The sequence below is a fragment of the Mirounga angustirostris genome, unplaced genomic scaffold (genome assembly GCF_029215605.1).
Source record: "Mirounga angustirostris isolate CCGP_5_RB_7025 unplaced genomic scaffold, mMirAng1.0.hap1 SCAF_6, whole genome shotgun sequence".
NCBI classification, from domain to species: domain Eukaryota; kingdom Metazoa; phylum Chordata; class Mammalia; order Carnivora; family Phocidae; genus Mirounga; species Mirounga angustirostris.
In genome coordinates, this window is record NW_026991714.1 from 126,949,950 (window position 1) to 126,966,609 (window position 16,660).

At 43.6% G+C, this 16,660-nt stretch overlaps 1 protein-coding gene across 2 annotated transcripts in view; it reads right to left on the bottom strand.

The window, feature by feature from the left end:
• PKD2L1 (polycystin 2 like 1, transient receptor potential cation channel) overlaps positions 1-12,663 on the bottom strand; it is a 32,867-nt gene extending 20,204 nt beyond the window's left edge. Inside the window, exons 1-2 of one of the 2 annotated variants that reach the window (XM_054508341.2) lie at positions 9,940-12,662; positions 9,294-9,407 (exon numbers count right to left, since the gene is read on the bottom strand). In XM_054508341.2, coding sequence (XP_054364316.2) covers positions 9,294-9,407; positions 9,940-10,174 — 349 coding nt within the window. In that variant the 5' untranslated portion in view covers positions 10,175-12,662. Of the gene's footprint in view, positions 1-9,293; positions 9,408-9,939 lie in introns of both variants that reach the window. The other variant, XM_064595164.1, reaches the window with a different exon arrangement.
• Between the last annotated feature and the right edge of the window lie 3,997 nt (positions 12,664-16,660).

Consider the following 16,660-nt stretch of genomic DNA (forward strand, 5'->3'; position numbering starts at 1 on the left):
CTCCCACGCCTGCCTTCTCCAGGCTGAGAGCCAATAATGTTAAAACAAAGCAAAACAAAAAACACAAGCAAATGACAATGATTTTGGTCTCCTCAGACTTGAATGGTTGCCTGCTTCTGAGACCCACAAGAGTTCCCAGGTCTCTCTGAACATTTTGTCCTCCGACATCTTGCCATCATCCTGGAGCAACCCCACCCCCACCCCACCCCCAGTGTCCTTAGCACTGCAGGTCACTATGGGTTTAAGGCCGCCATTGGCTTCCACTGCTCCTTGAAGGCAGGTGTGTCTCCTGTATTTCAAAGCCTTTAACAGTTAGGAGGGTCTGCCCCATAATAGGACTTTGTAAAATATGAATGAATGAATGTGTGAATAGCCAGGGTCTTGTCCTTAGTTTGAACCTTTTGCTAATGAGCTCTTAACATTTCATTTGTTGAGCACTCCATGCTGTGAAATAATCTGATTTGACCAGCTCAAATTCATTCTCCAAACCAGTGGTTGTCAAACATTTTGTTCTCAGAACCACTTTGTAACTCTTAAAAATTATTAGGAACTCCAAAAAGTTTTTATTTGGGTTATAGCTAACTTTATAGAAATTACTTTATAGAAATTAAAACTGAGGAAAAATTTAGACATTTGTAATAATGATTCATTTTAAAATAATGATAACAAACCCCATATACGTAAACATGAACAACATATTATTATGAAAAACAACTATTTTCTTTTTTTTTTTTAAAGATTTTATTTATTTATTTGAGAGAGAGAGAGAATGAGAGACAGAGAGCATGAGAGGGAGGAGGGTCAGAGAGAGAAGCAGACTCCCTGCTGAGCAGGGAGCCCGATGCGGGACTCGATCCTGGGACTCCAGGATCATGACCTGAGCCGAAGGCAGTCGCTTAACCAACTGAGCCACCCAGGCGCCCGAAAAACAACTATTTTCTAAAACAAAACAAATAAATTCAGTGAGAAAAATGGGATCATTTAATATTTTTGCAAGCCTGTTTAACACCTGGGTTTAAAGAAGATTGCTGGATTCTCATATCTGCTTCAGAATTCAATCTGCTGCTATAGGTTGTTTTGGTTGAAGTATGTGAAGAAAATAGGACCTCCCACAAAGATGTAATTTGGTGAGGGAAAGGGTCTCAGGAAGCCCCAGGGGTCCTTGGAGTAAACCTTTGAGAACATTGCCCTTTGCCTTCTATCTGTGACTAGAACTTCCACACAGCCTTAATGATCTGCCTCAACTTAAAATCCTAGATTTATTGCTGCCTCCACCTAATAGCATAAAGAGATCATTATCCATATTACTATAATCCCTTATGTGGGTCCCATGTTCCATAGTTTTCATAGTGTTTTCCCATGCAATGTCTCCCGGTAACTTACCAGGTATGGTCTGACCTTGCCAATGAGCAGTTTTTCTAATGTTAAATGTCACAATTCAATCAAGTAAGTTTTAAAGATCCTAATTAGCTTTATTAGTTAAACCGTGAATCAGGCAGCATCCCATCTAGCAAGTAGAGGAGAGCCCCAAAGGGCTACAGAAAAGGAAAGGTTTTTAAAGGTACAGAGTGGAAAAAAGGAAATTATTAGCAAAGAAGCCATTGTTTTTGGCAAGGTAGCCCTTCTGTGGGGAATGGAAGGGTTCTATCTGTAAATTTCCTAGTGCTGGCCAAGAAATTTCCATGTTGACTGGTTAAAGGTTACATTTTTGGGGGGTTGAAACTGCAGTTAGGTTAGGTATTAAGTCTTGATTTACTGACATGGGGCCTCAACCTAAGTGACACCATTTGGGACCTGTGGTTTTATTTTTAACACTATGAATCATGAAATTCAAATTTATATGATCTGCTCAGGGCCATTCAGCTGGGAAGAGACAGAGTCAACACTCAGACTCATGCTTTATGAATGCAAACTACATGTTCATTCTCCGACTCCTTATACCAGCAGAGCCCCAGACTGATCTCATCTACAAAAATGTAGAATATCTAGATTTTATCAGCCACTGCTGCCTGCTCTCCTATACTTGATCAAAGCATAGTTATAGGTAAAAATTCTTTCCCTGATTCCAAGAACTGGCATTTAAATGTACTACAGTAGAGCGCCTGGGTGGCTCAGTCGGTTAAGTGTCTGCCTTCAGCTCAGGTCATGATCCCGGGGTCCTGGGATGGAGCCCCGCCTTGGGATCCCTGCTCAGCAGGGAGCCTGCTTCTCCCTCTCTCTCTGCCCCTCCCCCCTGCTCATGCTCTCTCTCTCTCTCTAATAAATAAATAGAATCTTAAAAAAAAAAAAGAAAGTTACTATGATGAGAAAAACAATTTTAGTTTAAAAAAAAAAAAAGTACTACAGTATTCCTAGAGACCAGTGACAGCCTCACATCAGGGAAAACTACATGACAGGTTGTTACCTCATTGAACAACAGGGTATGTCCAGGCTCACCAATCTCATAACAGTGATCCAGGCCCTCAGAATTCTGGGGCACCAGGGAATTCTGCTACAGCAAATTTAGGCCAAAGCCTAAATAATCCCTATTATCTAGGTTGAGTTGACTCAGATGACCTCACCCTAGTACTAGAAGGACTTTGGTAATTCTCTGTGTCTGGATAGGCCATGGGTAACTGAGCATGCTAGGAAAAGCATGAAATCATGATCCCATGGCCAGTCTTGATCCCTGGCAACTGCTTCTAGAGGGCCTAGTCTTTCTGATCCTTGATAAGCATTATCCTGATGCTTTCTCAGATCTCAAGGTTCCAGTGGGTTAAACTTTACATTTCAATATTTTCCTAATTTATACCTTGACGTGGAATGACAACTGATATTTTTTGAAAGCCCACCATATGCCAGGCACTGTACTATTTGTACTTACTTATTTTCCACCAATCTCACAAAGGCAGTCATTACCATCATTAGATATATAAGGAAAACGGGGCTTCCAGAGATTTAAGTATCTTGACCTAGCTTGCCAAAGGCAATGGCTAATAACTGGTTGCACCATCATTTGAACCATGTTGTCTTATTCCAGGTCCCATGCTCTCTCCATCACCATTGCACCTTCACTAATGTCATGGTTCTTTGTGACCAATTATCTTCTGTCATCATTACAGTCACATAGGGTATAGGAGCTCACCCACAGACATTTTCTGAACCTCCAACATATTTCTGTTCCTTTCCTTGTCAATTCTAGGAATGCTTAGTCAAGAAAGACATCTTCTATGGAGGTTCCTCAAAAAATTAAAATAGAATTACCATATGAACCGGCAATTCCCACTCCTGGATATTTATCTGAAGAAAATGATATCACTATCTCAAAAAACATATCTGCACTCCTATGTTCATTGCAGCATTATTTACAATAGCCAAGACATGGAAACAATCTGAGTGTCCATTGACAAACGAATGGATAAAGAAAGTGTGGTACATATATATGATGGAATATTATTCATCCACCAATAAAGGAAAGGCTGCTATTTACAACAACATGGATGGACATTAAGGACATTATGCTAAGTGAAATAAGTCAGACAGAGAAAGACAAATATAGGATGTCACATATATGTGGAATCTAAAACAAAAACAAAACCCATCAAACTCATAGATACAGAGAACAGATTGGTAGTTGCCAGACATAGGGGTGTGTGTGAGGGGGGGGTGTGAAATTGGTGAAGGTGGTCAAAAGGTACAAAATTCCAATTATAAGATAAACAAATCCAGCATGGTGATGTAGTGTACAGCATGGTAACTACAGTTAACAATGCTGTATTGTATATTTGAAGGTTGCTAAGAGACTAAATCTTAAAAATTCTCATCACAAGAAAAATTAGTAACTACGTGTAGTGAGGAATGTTAACTAAATGTGATCATTTCCCAGTATATACATATATCAAATCATTATGTTTTACACCTAAAACGAATACAGTGTTGTAGGTCAATTATATCTCATAAAGAAAAAAAGAAAGACATCTTTTTCCTAGCCTCCAAACTTACTTCAACCTCTCCTATTAATATAAGATCCCACCAATCTATGGACAGAACCTTGACATCCACTCAAAAGAGGCAGAGTGAATAGAGGTAGGCATTTCCTTACAACCAGTGATGAATAAAGAACATTCAGTGACACAAGTCACCAAAGGCTGAGGGTCTGTGCCCTCCTCCCCAACTGCATGGTGACCAGACCCAGCCTTGTCCTGTCTCAGAACTGCTCCTAAACAGGGCCAGTCCCAGGTGCACCTTTGAGATAACAATACTGTCTCCTAAAACAAACAGCCATTGTTTCCACACAAAGACCTTCAATGTTTCCTCCATCAACAAAAGGCTACAGCCATCCTGCCAAGACGACATAGAGCTGGAAGCCCTTTCCTAAATATCATGATGGTGGGAGGGAAGGAGTGGAGGCAGGAAGATCATTCTCCAGTGCTTTCTATGTGGAGGAATAGGACCAACTCCACCCATCAGGGACCATTCTGAATTACTGATCATTCCTGGACTATTCATAATGACAATAATAACGGCTTCCTAGGGCGCCTGGGTGGCTCAGTTGGTTAAGCGACTGCCTTCGGCTCAGTTGGTTAAGCGACTGCCTTCGGCTCAGGTCATGATCCTGGAGTCCCAGGATCGAGTCCCGCATCGGGCTCCCTGCTCGGCAGGGAGTCTGCTTCTCCCTCTGACCCTCCCCCCTCTCATGCTCTCTCTATCTCATTCTCTCTCAAATGAATAAATAAAACTTAAAAAAAAAAATAAAAAAAGATAACGGCTTCCTAATCTGTGAAATGGAAATAATATCTATCCCTTACAGGACTGCTGTCAGGATCAAATGAGATAATAGGTATACAAGCTCTTTGTAAGATTTAAAAACCTACCCAACTGATATGGTTATTGTGGGAAGATAGATGGTTCACCCACATTGCCTGCATAAAAAAGATAGCTCTATTTCAGCTGATGAAAGTCCAAATAGCTCTGGTATCTAGCTCCACCCAGGTCCTTGAATAAAGCATAAGGGAGAAGAAATGTGGTCAGTATGGCTTACCACTATAGTTTATGAGGGCCCATCCCAAGCCAAAGTTAGGCTAGTATTTCCTAGCTCCAGGAACCCAAATCCTGGAAATGGGTTCCCTGGTGTTTGGTCCCTCGCCTAGGGTTTTAATACTCCAAACTTTACTCCCCACCCCCTTCCTTATCCCTCTTAAAACATACCTTCCTTAAGCAATTTACACAAAAGTAGATTTACATAATAAATTAAAGCATGGGAAAACTATCCACCCTCACTGGTGATTAAAGACAAATTAAGGTTTTATGCCTACTTAATAATAAAAATTAAAAATGAGACTATCCAATGTTGGTGAGACTGTGACAAAATTGGTTTGATCTCAGAGTACTAGCAGCATAATAAATTTGTATGATCCCCTACAAAGGCAAAATGACAACACATAAGCAAGTACTAAGAAGGTATTCCTTTTTTTTTTTTTAAGATTTTATTTATTTCATTTGAGAGAGAGAGAGAAAGCACGTACAGAGGGAGAGGGAGAGGGAGAAGCAGACTCCCCACTGAGCAGAGAGCCCGATGCGGGGCTCGATCCCAGGACCCTGAGATCATGACCTGAGCCGAAGGCAGACACTTAACCAACTGAGCCACCCAGGGACCCCTAAGAAGGTATTCCTATCTTTTGTCCTAGCATCTCCCTCCCTGGAAATTCCCAAGGAAATACTTCAACAGAAATGGCAAAAAGTAGCAAGTATAGATATATTTACCTGCGGTTGGCAAATATTGAAATAACGAGAGAATGTTTTAGTTAATTATGATGTGACTGTAGTCATTAAGATGAAAATATAAAAATGACTTACAAACATGAGGAAATACTTAAGATATAATTGTAAGTGAAAGGGAACCATATAAGGGGCGCCTGGGTGGCTTATTTGGTTAAGTGGCTGCCTTCAGCTCAGGTCCTGAGCAGGCTCCCTCCCTGCTCTGTAGGGGAGTCTGCTTCTGCCCCTCCCTCCCTGCTCATGCTCTCTCACTCTCTCTCTGAAATAAATAGATAAAATCTTAAAAAAAAAAAAAAAGAAAGGAAGAAAATATAAGGGCTGGTTCAGTGACGATATCTTTGGTGTGGTGGTGGTAAATTATAGGTGAATTATATTTCAAAATGTTCTTTAATGTTTTTAAATCATTTAAAAAATACAGCAATAAAAAGAAAAAAGTACTGAGCCAGTAGAATTCAAAGTTATGCTTCTACTAAGGTAGGACATGTAGTTATCCTTGCTAAGATGTTAACAGGTGTTAATAAATTAATGTGTAACACATTTGCATGCAGAGAGGCTGTAGTAGACTCTAGTTAAAAGCCTCAAAAATTGAGTCAGGTCAATAGTCACTGCATTGGATTCCTGCTTCTGCTACTCACTTGCTGTGTGGCCTTGGGCAAGCTATTTGACATATCTAAACCTTTCCTGATTTATAAAATGGAAGTGGTAACAGAACCAATACCCTAGAATCATTGTGCGTAGTCAATAAGATAAGGTACATGGTGTAATGCTTTTATTCAATAAAAGGTTGGTGTGCATGCTGTTAATAACAATGATGATAGTGGTGGTTATAGTGATTTACTGAGGTCTTCCAGAGAAAATGCCTTAACTTAAATGATGCTGTTCAAATGATATTATCCCTTTTTGTGAAGCCAACTACAAACCAAATAGATCTTACTTTTTAGAGCAGTTTTAGGTTCAAAGCAAAATTGAATGGAAGGTATAGAGATTTCCCATATACCCTTGCCTCTGCGTATGGACAGCCTTCCCTCTATCAAAATCCCCCACCAGAGTGGCCCATTTACTACAATCAATGAACCTGCATTGACACATTATTATTCAAAGTCCATACTTTACATTAGGTGTTGTACATTATATGGGTTTGGACAAATGTATAATGACATGTATCTACCATAATATTGTCATATAGAGTAGTTCCGCTGTCTTAAAAATTCTCTGCACACCACCTACTCATCTCCCTCTCCTCCCAGATCCCTGGCAACCACTGATCCTTTTACTACCTTCATAATTTTGCCTTTCTCAAAATGTCATACAGTAAAAATCATACAATATGTAGCCCTTTCAGATTTGCTTCTTTCTTGAAAGGTAATTTTTATAACCAGTCTAGAGGACCAAGTAAGTATTTTGAAATTCCACTAGAGAATGCAAAGATGATTACTATCAGTGATTGTGTAAGATTATTTATATGTTATCTCCATAAGATAAGTATTATTCTCTTTGTTCTACCAAAAGGAAGTACCCAAAGTCACAAGACCAATAAGTGGCAGAGGTATTTGAATCCAGTTTGTCTGACTCCAATGTTTATATCTTTCCATTATGCTGCAGTGTTTACCCTAATACCAAATATGGGTCCTAGAGCATCTGAACCCAGTCACAGGAACTGACAGGGAAAAGCACACTGATAAAGATGCGTATCCAAATACATGTCATTGAAGCTCTTAGAAGACAGCCTCCTGATGGAATAACACAACAGCCATTGTATTTTGTGTCAGATTTTATGGCTAGGACTTGCATCCTTATCATTAGGCAGGAGAGCTTAGCACACAGGCTAGCAAAATTACAAGGGTTTAGTTCAATGTTTCTTAACCTTTTTTGGCATTATCCCTCAACTCAGGGGCATCTTTAGACATTTTCTTCCCAATCACCCCTCACCCCAGTTAAATTTTAATAGCACATAAATACTACATTTGTTTATGTACTGTGGCCTTTTCCGGGGCCAAAAACTTTTGCAATGTCTAAGTTGGCTTTTTTCTTTTTTCTTCTTTCTTTGCCCTCCAAGAAACTATTTCTACTCCCTTGGGGGTATATGATCCCCACTGAGAATATGTAGTCTAGTTGCAGATGGTCAGAGCTCAGGGAGGCTGACAGGGAGCTGAGATGCCAGGGAGGTTGAGGTCAGAACCTTGGAGAGTGCCAAAGTAGCCCTACTGAGACCATGTCCAAGGCTCATGATTGCCTCTAGTTTTGCCTGAAAGAAGAAAGAGGCCTGGGAGAGGATGGGGGGTAGGAAGCTAGTAACAGTACTCTTTTACTACATGTCTGAAGCATCAAAACGTAAAGGCCCTCGGAGCCCTAGGCACATGCTGTTCTCCCTTCCCAGGAACTTTCCTTCTTTTCACCTTCCTTTCAAGGAGCTAAATCCTCCTCATCTTTCAGCTTCTGGTTCAGATATCACTTCCTCTGCTGTTATCATAGATTTCCCAAATCTGAATACAACTGAATTGCATCACAGAACTCTGTACTGGCCATATGACCATGAAGTATTTTGTCCAGCATCATATAGGGAGGCCCATCATATAGGGAGGGCATCAGGTCTGGAGACCAGGGTGGTGACCATTATGGAATATTTTTTACCATATGCCTATTTATTTACTGGTACTAGTTACTCTTTACTGGGGTAATGACTTCATGAATATTATCTCATGTGAACCTCATATAATCCTATTGGATTGGATAGGTATGGACTAGGAAACTGAAACTCAGAGAAATTAAGCAACTTGCTCAAGTTTCCTCAGCTGGTGAATGGTAGAGCCTGGTGTTTGCACCCAAGTCTGTGTAAATTCAGAGCCTATACCTTCAATCTATAATTCTTTGACTCTATCCTTCCATGGTGCACTTGTTCTATCCTTTCACTTGGTATTCTCGAATCAGACACCAAACCTTTCCAGTTTGTATCTGTAGCTAGAACTTCAAATAAGCTTCCTCCAATGCCTGTGGCATGGTGGTCTCTCACATGGGAGAATCTTAGCTACACTGACCACACTACACCACTTGCATCTTTAGCCCTTTTATTGGGATTCTGAGCTCTAAGGCCTGCTGAACCTTTCTCCTTCTGCTTTTAAACAAATGGGGATCAGACCTAGCACAATAATCACATGAAACCCACCAAACTATTCTTCATTCCAAATAGAAAGGAACTGTTTTCCACTTTTTATAGAAGGGTAAAAACTTCCACTTGCCAACAGAACATGGTGGCTGCTGAGTTGGTGTCAGGAACGTGAACTTAAAAACTGTATTTCCCTTGCAACTCTTGACAAAGTAACTTTAACAGCTTTCTAACAATCTGCCTTCTCCTGAACTCAGTGACAAGTTCTTTTTAATCAAAACATCTTAAGCTGAAAAGGTAATCAATCCCAGGACATAGCCGGCTCACAGATAGATGCTGTCTCCTCAGGCATTGCTGTGGAAGTGTGTATACAGATGTTGTACACAGAGATGCTTCTTACAGCCAGAGGTACACAGAGACAGATGTTACTCACAGAAACAGATATCCACCAGGAACACGATGTATATTAACAGCTCCCGCAGGGTGGTCTTGACATAAAGCTCCCGGTTCTCAGCTGTGTTCTCAGTCAGCGTTGTTCCCCAAAGTCCTAAGGGACAGAGATGCCTAGGATCGCTAGCAGCAGGTTCCTCCCAGATACCCAACCCACCAGTCCCTGGATATTACTCCCATTTCTACCCCGGCCCTTTGCTCACCCATCACCATGTATCTTGGCTGAATCTGGCTACTCTAACCACACTCAAGCCTGCCCTCCTTCATCAAACACCCTGAGGTAGACAGTGGAAAAGACATTGAGTAGCAGAGAATGAAGACATGGAAAGGAGGTTCTTGTTTCAGGTGGGACAGCCTAGGTAGGGGATCATCACAAACATGTCCTCCTTCAAGCTAACTCCCTCCATACCCTTCTGTGCCCCCAGAGATGACTCTACCAGGCTCTCCCTCTAAGAGACCACTACACTGGCCTCTGTGTTCTGGGGCCTTCAGCTCTAACAGACAATTCATAAAGCCCAAAGAGACTGAGATCCCACCTCTTCTTCAGGTCACATCTCCCCCCCTGCAAAGCTTTTGGGACTCCCTTCCTAACTCCAGTATCCGAGGAGAACTCTCCTCCCACCAGGTACCTCTGATGCCACGACAGATCTGGAAGCAGCAGCTGGCTACCAGGGTCCTATAGGCCTTCTCCTGGGATCCATCTTCAGGCTTTTTGGGTTGGGGCTGGGGGGGCACTGCCCTGGAGATGGTGCAGATCCTCAGTGTCCCATGCGGGGAGGGGGGACCACTGTAGGCAGGGTTGTCCCAGGCTCCACTCCCCATCTTTTGGAGCTCTTGCCCCTCGGGACTTTCCACAGCATTCATGGGGAATGAGGTAGGGGGCCTGGCACCGCAGGTACCCACTGTCCCCTGAAGAAAGGGGGAGCAAAGACACAGCCCAGTCTAGCCAGCAGAAGGCAAAGGAGCGTGAGAGCAGCTGGTCTCAGGAAGCCTCTGCTTCCTGCCTTTTGTAGTGGGAATCTGTCCCCACTGGGGGAGGGGCAGGCGGGAGGGGGTGGGGAATGGCTATCAGTCCTGTCAGGGGCTCTCTCTCTCTTCCTCTAGCTTCAAGACAGGGCGTGGAAGGGAGCTGGAAGTCAGGGGTTTGGCAGGAGAGAGAGAAGCCTGGGAGGGAGATGTGGTGACTGGGGTGGAAGGAAGGAGGGGTGAGAGAGGCCAGTGCTGGGGCGGGGAGGAGGGCTGTTTACAGAAGGGGCCTGGTGGGGGGGTGGTCCCAGTCAGACAGAAGAGGAGATGAGAGAGCAGTGGGAGGGGCTGGCGGACTCCAGCCAGTCTGGGCGAATTTCCACTAAAAGCTCCTGAAAGGGCCGCCATGGATTGGGCTGCAGGCCAAGGCCGGGGACAGGAGACTGGAAAGTGCTGCTTCCCTTCCAGGCTCATTCAATGGTGTCTGAGGCTCCTTTAATGTCTCACCTTGAGCTGTCCCTGGTGGGGTGGAAAAGGGGGGGCTCCCCTTCTTCACTCTACCCCTATAGCTGGGCGAAAAGCTAGTGGCAGGAGGAGCTTCTGTTTCAGATACTTAAGGGTCAGGGTCTCTGACTGCTGTTGAGGTTGGGGCGGGCGCAGAGACGGGGGGCACTAGAGTTCCAGATTATCTGTATCCTTCTGAGGTCTGCCCTCATACAGCTTATGAGAGAACTACACTGATAGAAAGATGTTCCTTAAGGGTGTGGGGCTCAGCCTAGGGAAGAGCCTAAACCCTGATTGGGAGAATGCATGAGAGAGCAAAGGGCAAGGACAGTGTGACTTGGGACTCCTTAAGAGGAGTGGATGTCTGGACCCAGCTCAGCTGACAACTTTACCTAAGGGTTCGTAGTATTGGACTGAGGACTACTAAGCATGAGCACAAAATGGAACTATGAGAGGTATCCGAATTGATCTGCTTTCTTTTCAATCTCTGGTGTCTGTGCCCTGAGCACATCCCTGCCTAGGCCCTGCTCCGGCCTCTGATCACTTGTCCTGGCTCCCCTAAAAGCATGTGCTGTGGCCCAGAATGGTACTGGCCCCACAGGGGCAGGGGGTTACCTTCTCCTTGACAGCTGCAGTGGGGGCTGCCCTCTCTCCAACAGCTGGTTCCCCACCTGGGCCACTCTATTGCCCCACTTGACCGAAGCCCATGTTCCCCCCACTCAGTAAAACACCAGCCTAGTGGAAGTCACCAGTCCTGAGTGTCCCCATAAAGAGATCCTGATCCCAGACAACCCAAGGCTGGCCTCGGGCCCTTGATAAATACACCCGAGAAAGGACTGGAAAAGCAGCAGCTCTCTTACCCCTGGCTCTGCAGCATGCATCTCCTGCCCCAGGCCCAGATACTGTTAGGGAATTAACTGTCTGGGCTGGAGTTAAGGCCTCTCTGTGAGCTTCCCTAGATGGAAGAATTTCATCTCTACATTTTAGCAGCTAATGAGACATATTCCAAGGTGCTTGTTATCTTTGGAAAGACAAAAGATCATTTTGTATGAAATCAGCGGATAGTGAAGGAACCGGAGCTGCTGCCTCTCACCTACAAGCTTTTCAAACAATTGGAAAAGGACCCCTGGCTTGCAAAACTGAACATTAGGACAGAGGTAATGAACAGGAAGCTAGCAGCATAGTCCCAAGAAACAGCAAGAGGAACGGAGATGGTTTCGGATTCCTTGGGGGATAATTTTATATTCTGAGAGAGGCTAGTGATCAACAAGGTTTTGGATAGACTCAAAGAGGTTCATCATGCGACAGGTCCCACACCCTTGTGACATTAAGGCCAGAGCTGGACTGCTTTATTCATGGTCACCCACTGAGGAAACATTGCTTTTCCCTGCTCAGTCTTTAGCATTCCCCATGGATCAATCATAACACCCCCGGGAAGCACAGGTTATATAACCAGCTTGAGAAATTTTCTCAAAAGATGTTGGGCATTCCTAGGTTATTTAGTCTTACTCAAGAAGTCCTAAGTATGGTAATCAAGTGGGAGTTCCTGATGCTTTCGTCTGCCAGTTCTTCATGTCCTCAAGTTTCTGTGGCACTTGGTTTTTCCCGAGTGGCCAGTTAATAAGGGCAACGAGTATCAGAGTCCTGTGGCTCAGGTTGCGTTTTAGCAATTTAGCAAAACCCAAGAGGGTTGACCTTGAAACCCAAACTCCCGGTTTAACTCTTGGTTCAGCAACTTACTAACTGTATAGTTCCGGGCAAGTCCCTTTGAGACTTAGTTTGTATATCTACAAAGTGTTCCCATTAAAGCCTGCCCTGCTGACCGAAGGACTTTTTTAGGATTCAAACAGTAGATATAGAAACCATTATAAACTGTGTGCTATAAAGCACCAAACAAATTTAATTGTCTTACCACAGCATCCATCCTTGTGTACCCCACTCATCCGCAGCAATTCATGTTTCAGGGAGATACCTTCAGTCAGGACTCTGTTGTCATTATCTCTGAGAGACAAGCGTCCCAGAACCCTCGGTATCCACCCCCATTCCATTCCAGCTGACAACGGCAGAGTGGAACGATGGCATTTCACCTGAAGACTATTATAACAGTAGTCTGGAAAGAAAATGGCTCTTAGAAGAGTTTCATGAGGACATGGCAAGACTTGCTGTCCATCAGAACCCAAAGTACTTCTTTACCATGATGCCTCTTAGCCCACTTGGTGAATTGGTCCCATTGCTTCACTGGGATACATTTTTTGGTTGCATGCTATCCTATTGCGCACACCAGAAAAAGATTACTACATTTCCACCACCAGTACCCTCCTTTCTCACGCCATGCACATCCTAGCCAGGCTCCTCAGTGCCACTCAGATCCACTAGGTCCTGACAAAGAGACCAGAGACAGCAAAGGCCATGGGATAGAAACTTGTAGCTCATTTCCCTATAAGTTCTCCATGTAAATTTCCCCCAGGAGAAACCACCTTCCATATTCTAGAGAAAGGAACCCTGGGGTGACTCATGGTCCAGATTCTACGGGGAGAAGCTTCAAATCACCTTCTGTGTTTTACATAGTGACCCTCAACCTTTTCCACCCCAATAAACATAAACAATAGAGCACACTCTATAAGTAACAATGGCTCACTATGGCAGTGATTCTCAATGGAAGACACTGGAGATCACTCATCTATAAGAAAACCCTGCACCTAAGGACTTACCCTTCACCAGTATACCACCAGTCATCTGCGTGGCAAAAATACCGAAATTTGAGTAGCTGAAGTTTTCAGCAACAAACACAGTGGACCAAGCAAACTGACATGAGAAGGCTAATCCCAAGGGAGTCCCCCCTCCCTGTTTTTGTACAATAAACATCATAGCACTGTGCCCGGGGCCACCACAAGCCACAACTCCTTAGAACAGACAAGCCAGATCCATTGGAAGATTCAGGTGTATGAAGTCCTGTTGCAGCTGTCCCAGCCCAGAAGGCCAAGAAAATAGCATTTTGTTGTATTTTGTCAGGGACCTCACAGAGAGGCTGGACGAGATCCACTTCCCTCATCGAAATGACCCACTTCAGTCTTTTACTTCCTTCCTGTGACCTCCTGGATTTAACAAGTCCTGTTGGAATACATTTTGCATCTTCTGTCTCTCCAAAGAGAACTTTTTTTTTTTAAGATTTTATTTATTTATTTATTTGACAGAGAGAGAGAGACAGCCAGAGAGGGAACACAAACAGGGGGAGTGGGAGAGGGAGAAGCAGGCTTCCCACTGAGCAGGGAGCCCGATGAGGGGCTCAATGCGGGGCTCGATCCCAGAACCCTGGGATCATGACCTGAGCTGAAGGCAGATGCTTAACAACTGAGCCACCCAGGTCCCCCAAAGAGAACCTCTTTAAATGAGCCCTTCAGCTTTCCTCCCATTTCTAGAGACCCCTCCTGGACAACTATTCCCGTTTGCCCATGCCTTCTACAGAAGATTGGACAGGTAGAGGGGACCAACAAAACCCAGGTGGTGGGAGACAGATGATGTTATCAACAAAAATAAGGAAGTTAGTCTTCAGTTGCCTGGAAACTTGGGTCTGAGGCCATGATCATGCCCCCTGCTGAGCGTAGTCCAGACATGGAGTACTCACATGGTCTTGAAGTAATCAGTCAGCGTTATCACTTCCAGGCAGAGCTCCAGCTGGGGCAGGCAGGGTTCTGTATAGGATGGTGAGTGTCAGCCCAGCCTCCTGCTAGAGAAGGTGGAGTGGGGGAGGAGAGAGCTCCATGTGAATTGGAGACACCAGGCTAGAAAGAAAGGAGGGAGGTGAAGGGGAAAGAAAGGCACGAGAGAGAAGGGGGATTATGGGGAAGAGAACTTGAGAGAACACAGTTCTTTCCTTCAGAGCAACTCACCAAATTTCACAGGAGACTTGGCTGACTGAATGTCCCAAGCCTGTGAAGAGGGGAGACTGGAGCACCCGGGCAAATCCCTCAGGCACTCACCCTTCCAGAATCATTTCAGGGTCTCAGGGCAGTCACCCAACACACCCCCTTGTCCCAGCTTCTCAGGGCCCCATCACAGGGGACACATATTTTTCCATCTTGAGTCTTCATTCCAGTCATAATTCAGTCCACAGGTATTTGCTGAATGCCGACTATACAGGAGGGACTCTGGGATAAGCAGCAAATAAGATCATCAGGGCCCCTGCCTCACAGAACTTAGATTCTGGCAAAGAAGATAGGCATCAAGCAAATACACAGATAACTTAGGATTTGTAATCATAAAAAGTGCTGCAAGGGAGGAATACAGGGAGCTATGAGACAATGCAGCAGGAGACCTAAGGCTCTAAAGCAAATGAGGAATAGAATCACGATTTCTACCTCTCTTCCTACTTCTTGGCCCTGCAGCAAACAGGGTTTTCTGAGATTCAGAAATGTTTTACCGCTACTATACATAAGGAAACAGACTGAGGGGCGCCTGGGTGGCTCAGTTGGTTGAGCGACTGCCTTCGGCTCAGGTCATGATCGTGGAGTCCAGGGATCGAGTCCCGCATCGGGCTCCCTGCTCAGCGGGGGGTCTGCTTCTGCCTCTGACCCTCCTCCCTCTCATGCTCTCTGTCTCTCATTCTCTCTGTCTCAAATAAATAAATAAAATCTTTAAAAAAAAAAAAAAAAGGAAACAGACTGAGTTAAATGACCAAACAAGGAAAAAGTTATGACAATGCAAGAAATGTTACAACTTACAGTAACCTTTATCCCTCATGGTCACAGGGCACATGAGTTGAGCTCAACTTGAAGGCTTGTTTTAGATTCCTTCTGAGCACATGGAATCCAACCACTTTTCATTCCTGAAATCGATTATCTCCTTGATACCTGGGAAAGAGGCAGAAATTAATAAGAGAGCTAGAGTAGTAAAACTGCAAAGCGATGAAAAATTTCCCAAGGTGAAGGCTTTACAGGTGTATACTTATCTCCAGGCTCACCAAGTTGCATACATTAAAGATGTGTAGCTTTTTGTATGTCAATCATACCTCAATAAAGGTCAATTTTTTTTTAATTTCCTGAATGGGAATTTGGAACCAAGAGCTTAAGTTTCTTTTATTCTGTTCACCCTATACTCCCAAATCTAGAAATCTATCCTGATGTTTCTATCAGCATAATTGATAACAATTTTTTAAAAGCTGAAAAAGAGGAAGCTCAAATATCCAACAATAGAAAAAATATTAGATAAATAAGGATACAAGTTTGAAAAATACCTGTGAGTTAAGGATGTAGTTCTTTTTAAAGGGCAGGCACGCCTCATAAGAAGGAGAGAGTAATGTGTTTATGGTTTGTTAGTCCTTCTTTCTTTGGGGGCTAGAACTTGCTCTTCCTGCCCCCATCTCCTTGAGAAGAGAGAACTATATGGACTTGGATTCCCCCCAAGAAACTTAGGACCCATCCAGCCTTCTCTTCCCCTCACCTTGAGGTGGACTTTGGATGACACAAAAACAAGCAGTTTTAGTATTAGAAAAGGCTTATTGGAAATTCTCACCCTGAACTCACCCAGAACTGCATGTGATATGGTGCTGCCATTCATTAAAACCAACTGGAAATTTGAAAAAAAGGATACATATACATGATGGGTTGTTGTGCAGAAATCAACACTTTGGATAGTATTTAATGTCATGAGAAAATGCTCATCATAATTCTGGCATATATATCTACAGAGTCCATATTTTATATGTAAATTATACTTGGATGCATTTAAAAAAGGACTAATGTTAAAGAATTTAACAACGTAGTAATGATATCTCTGGGTGGATGCTTTTTATTTTGCTAATTTTTGTTTTATTTTGTTTATTTTATTTTCATTAATTTTTTCCTACTGTAATTATGAGTACTTTCACTTTCAGAAAAAAAA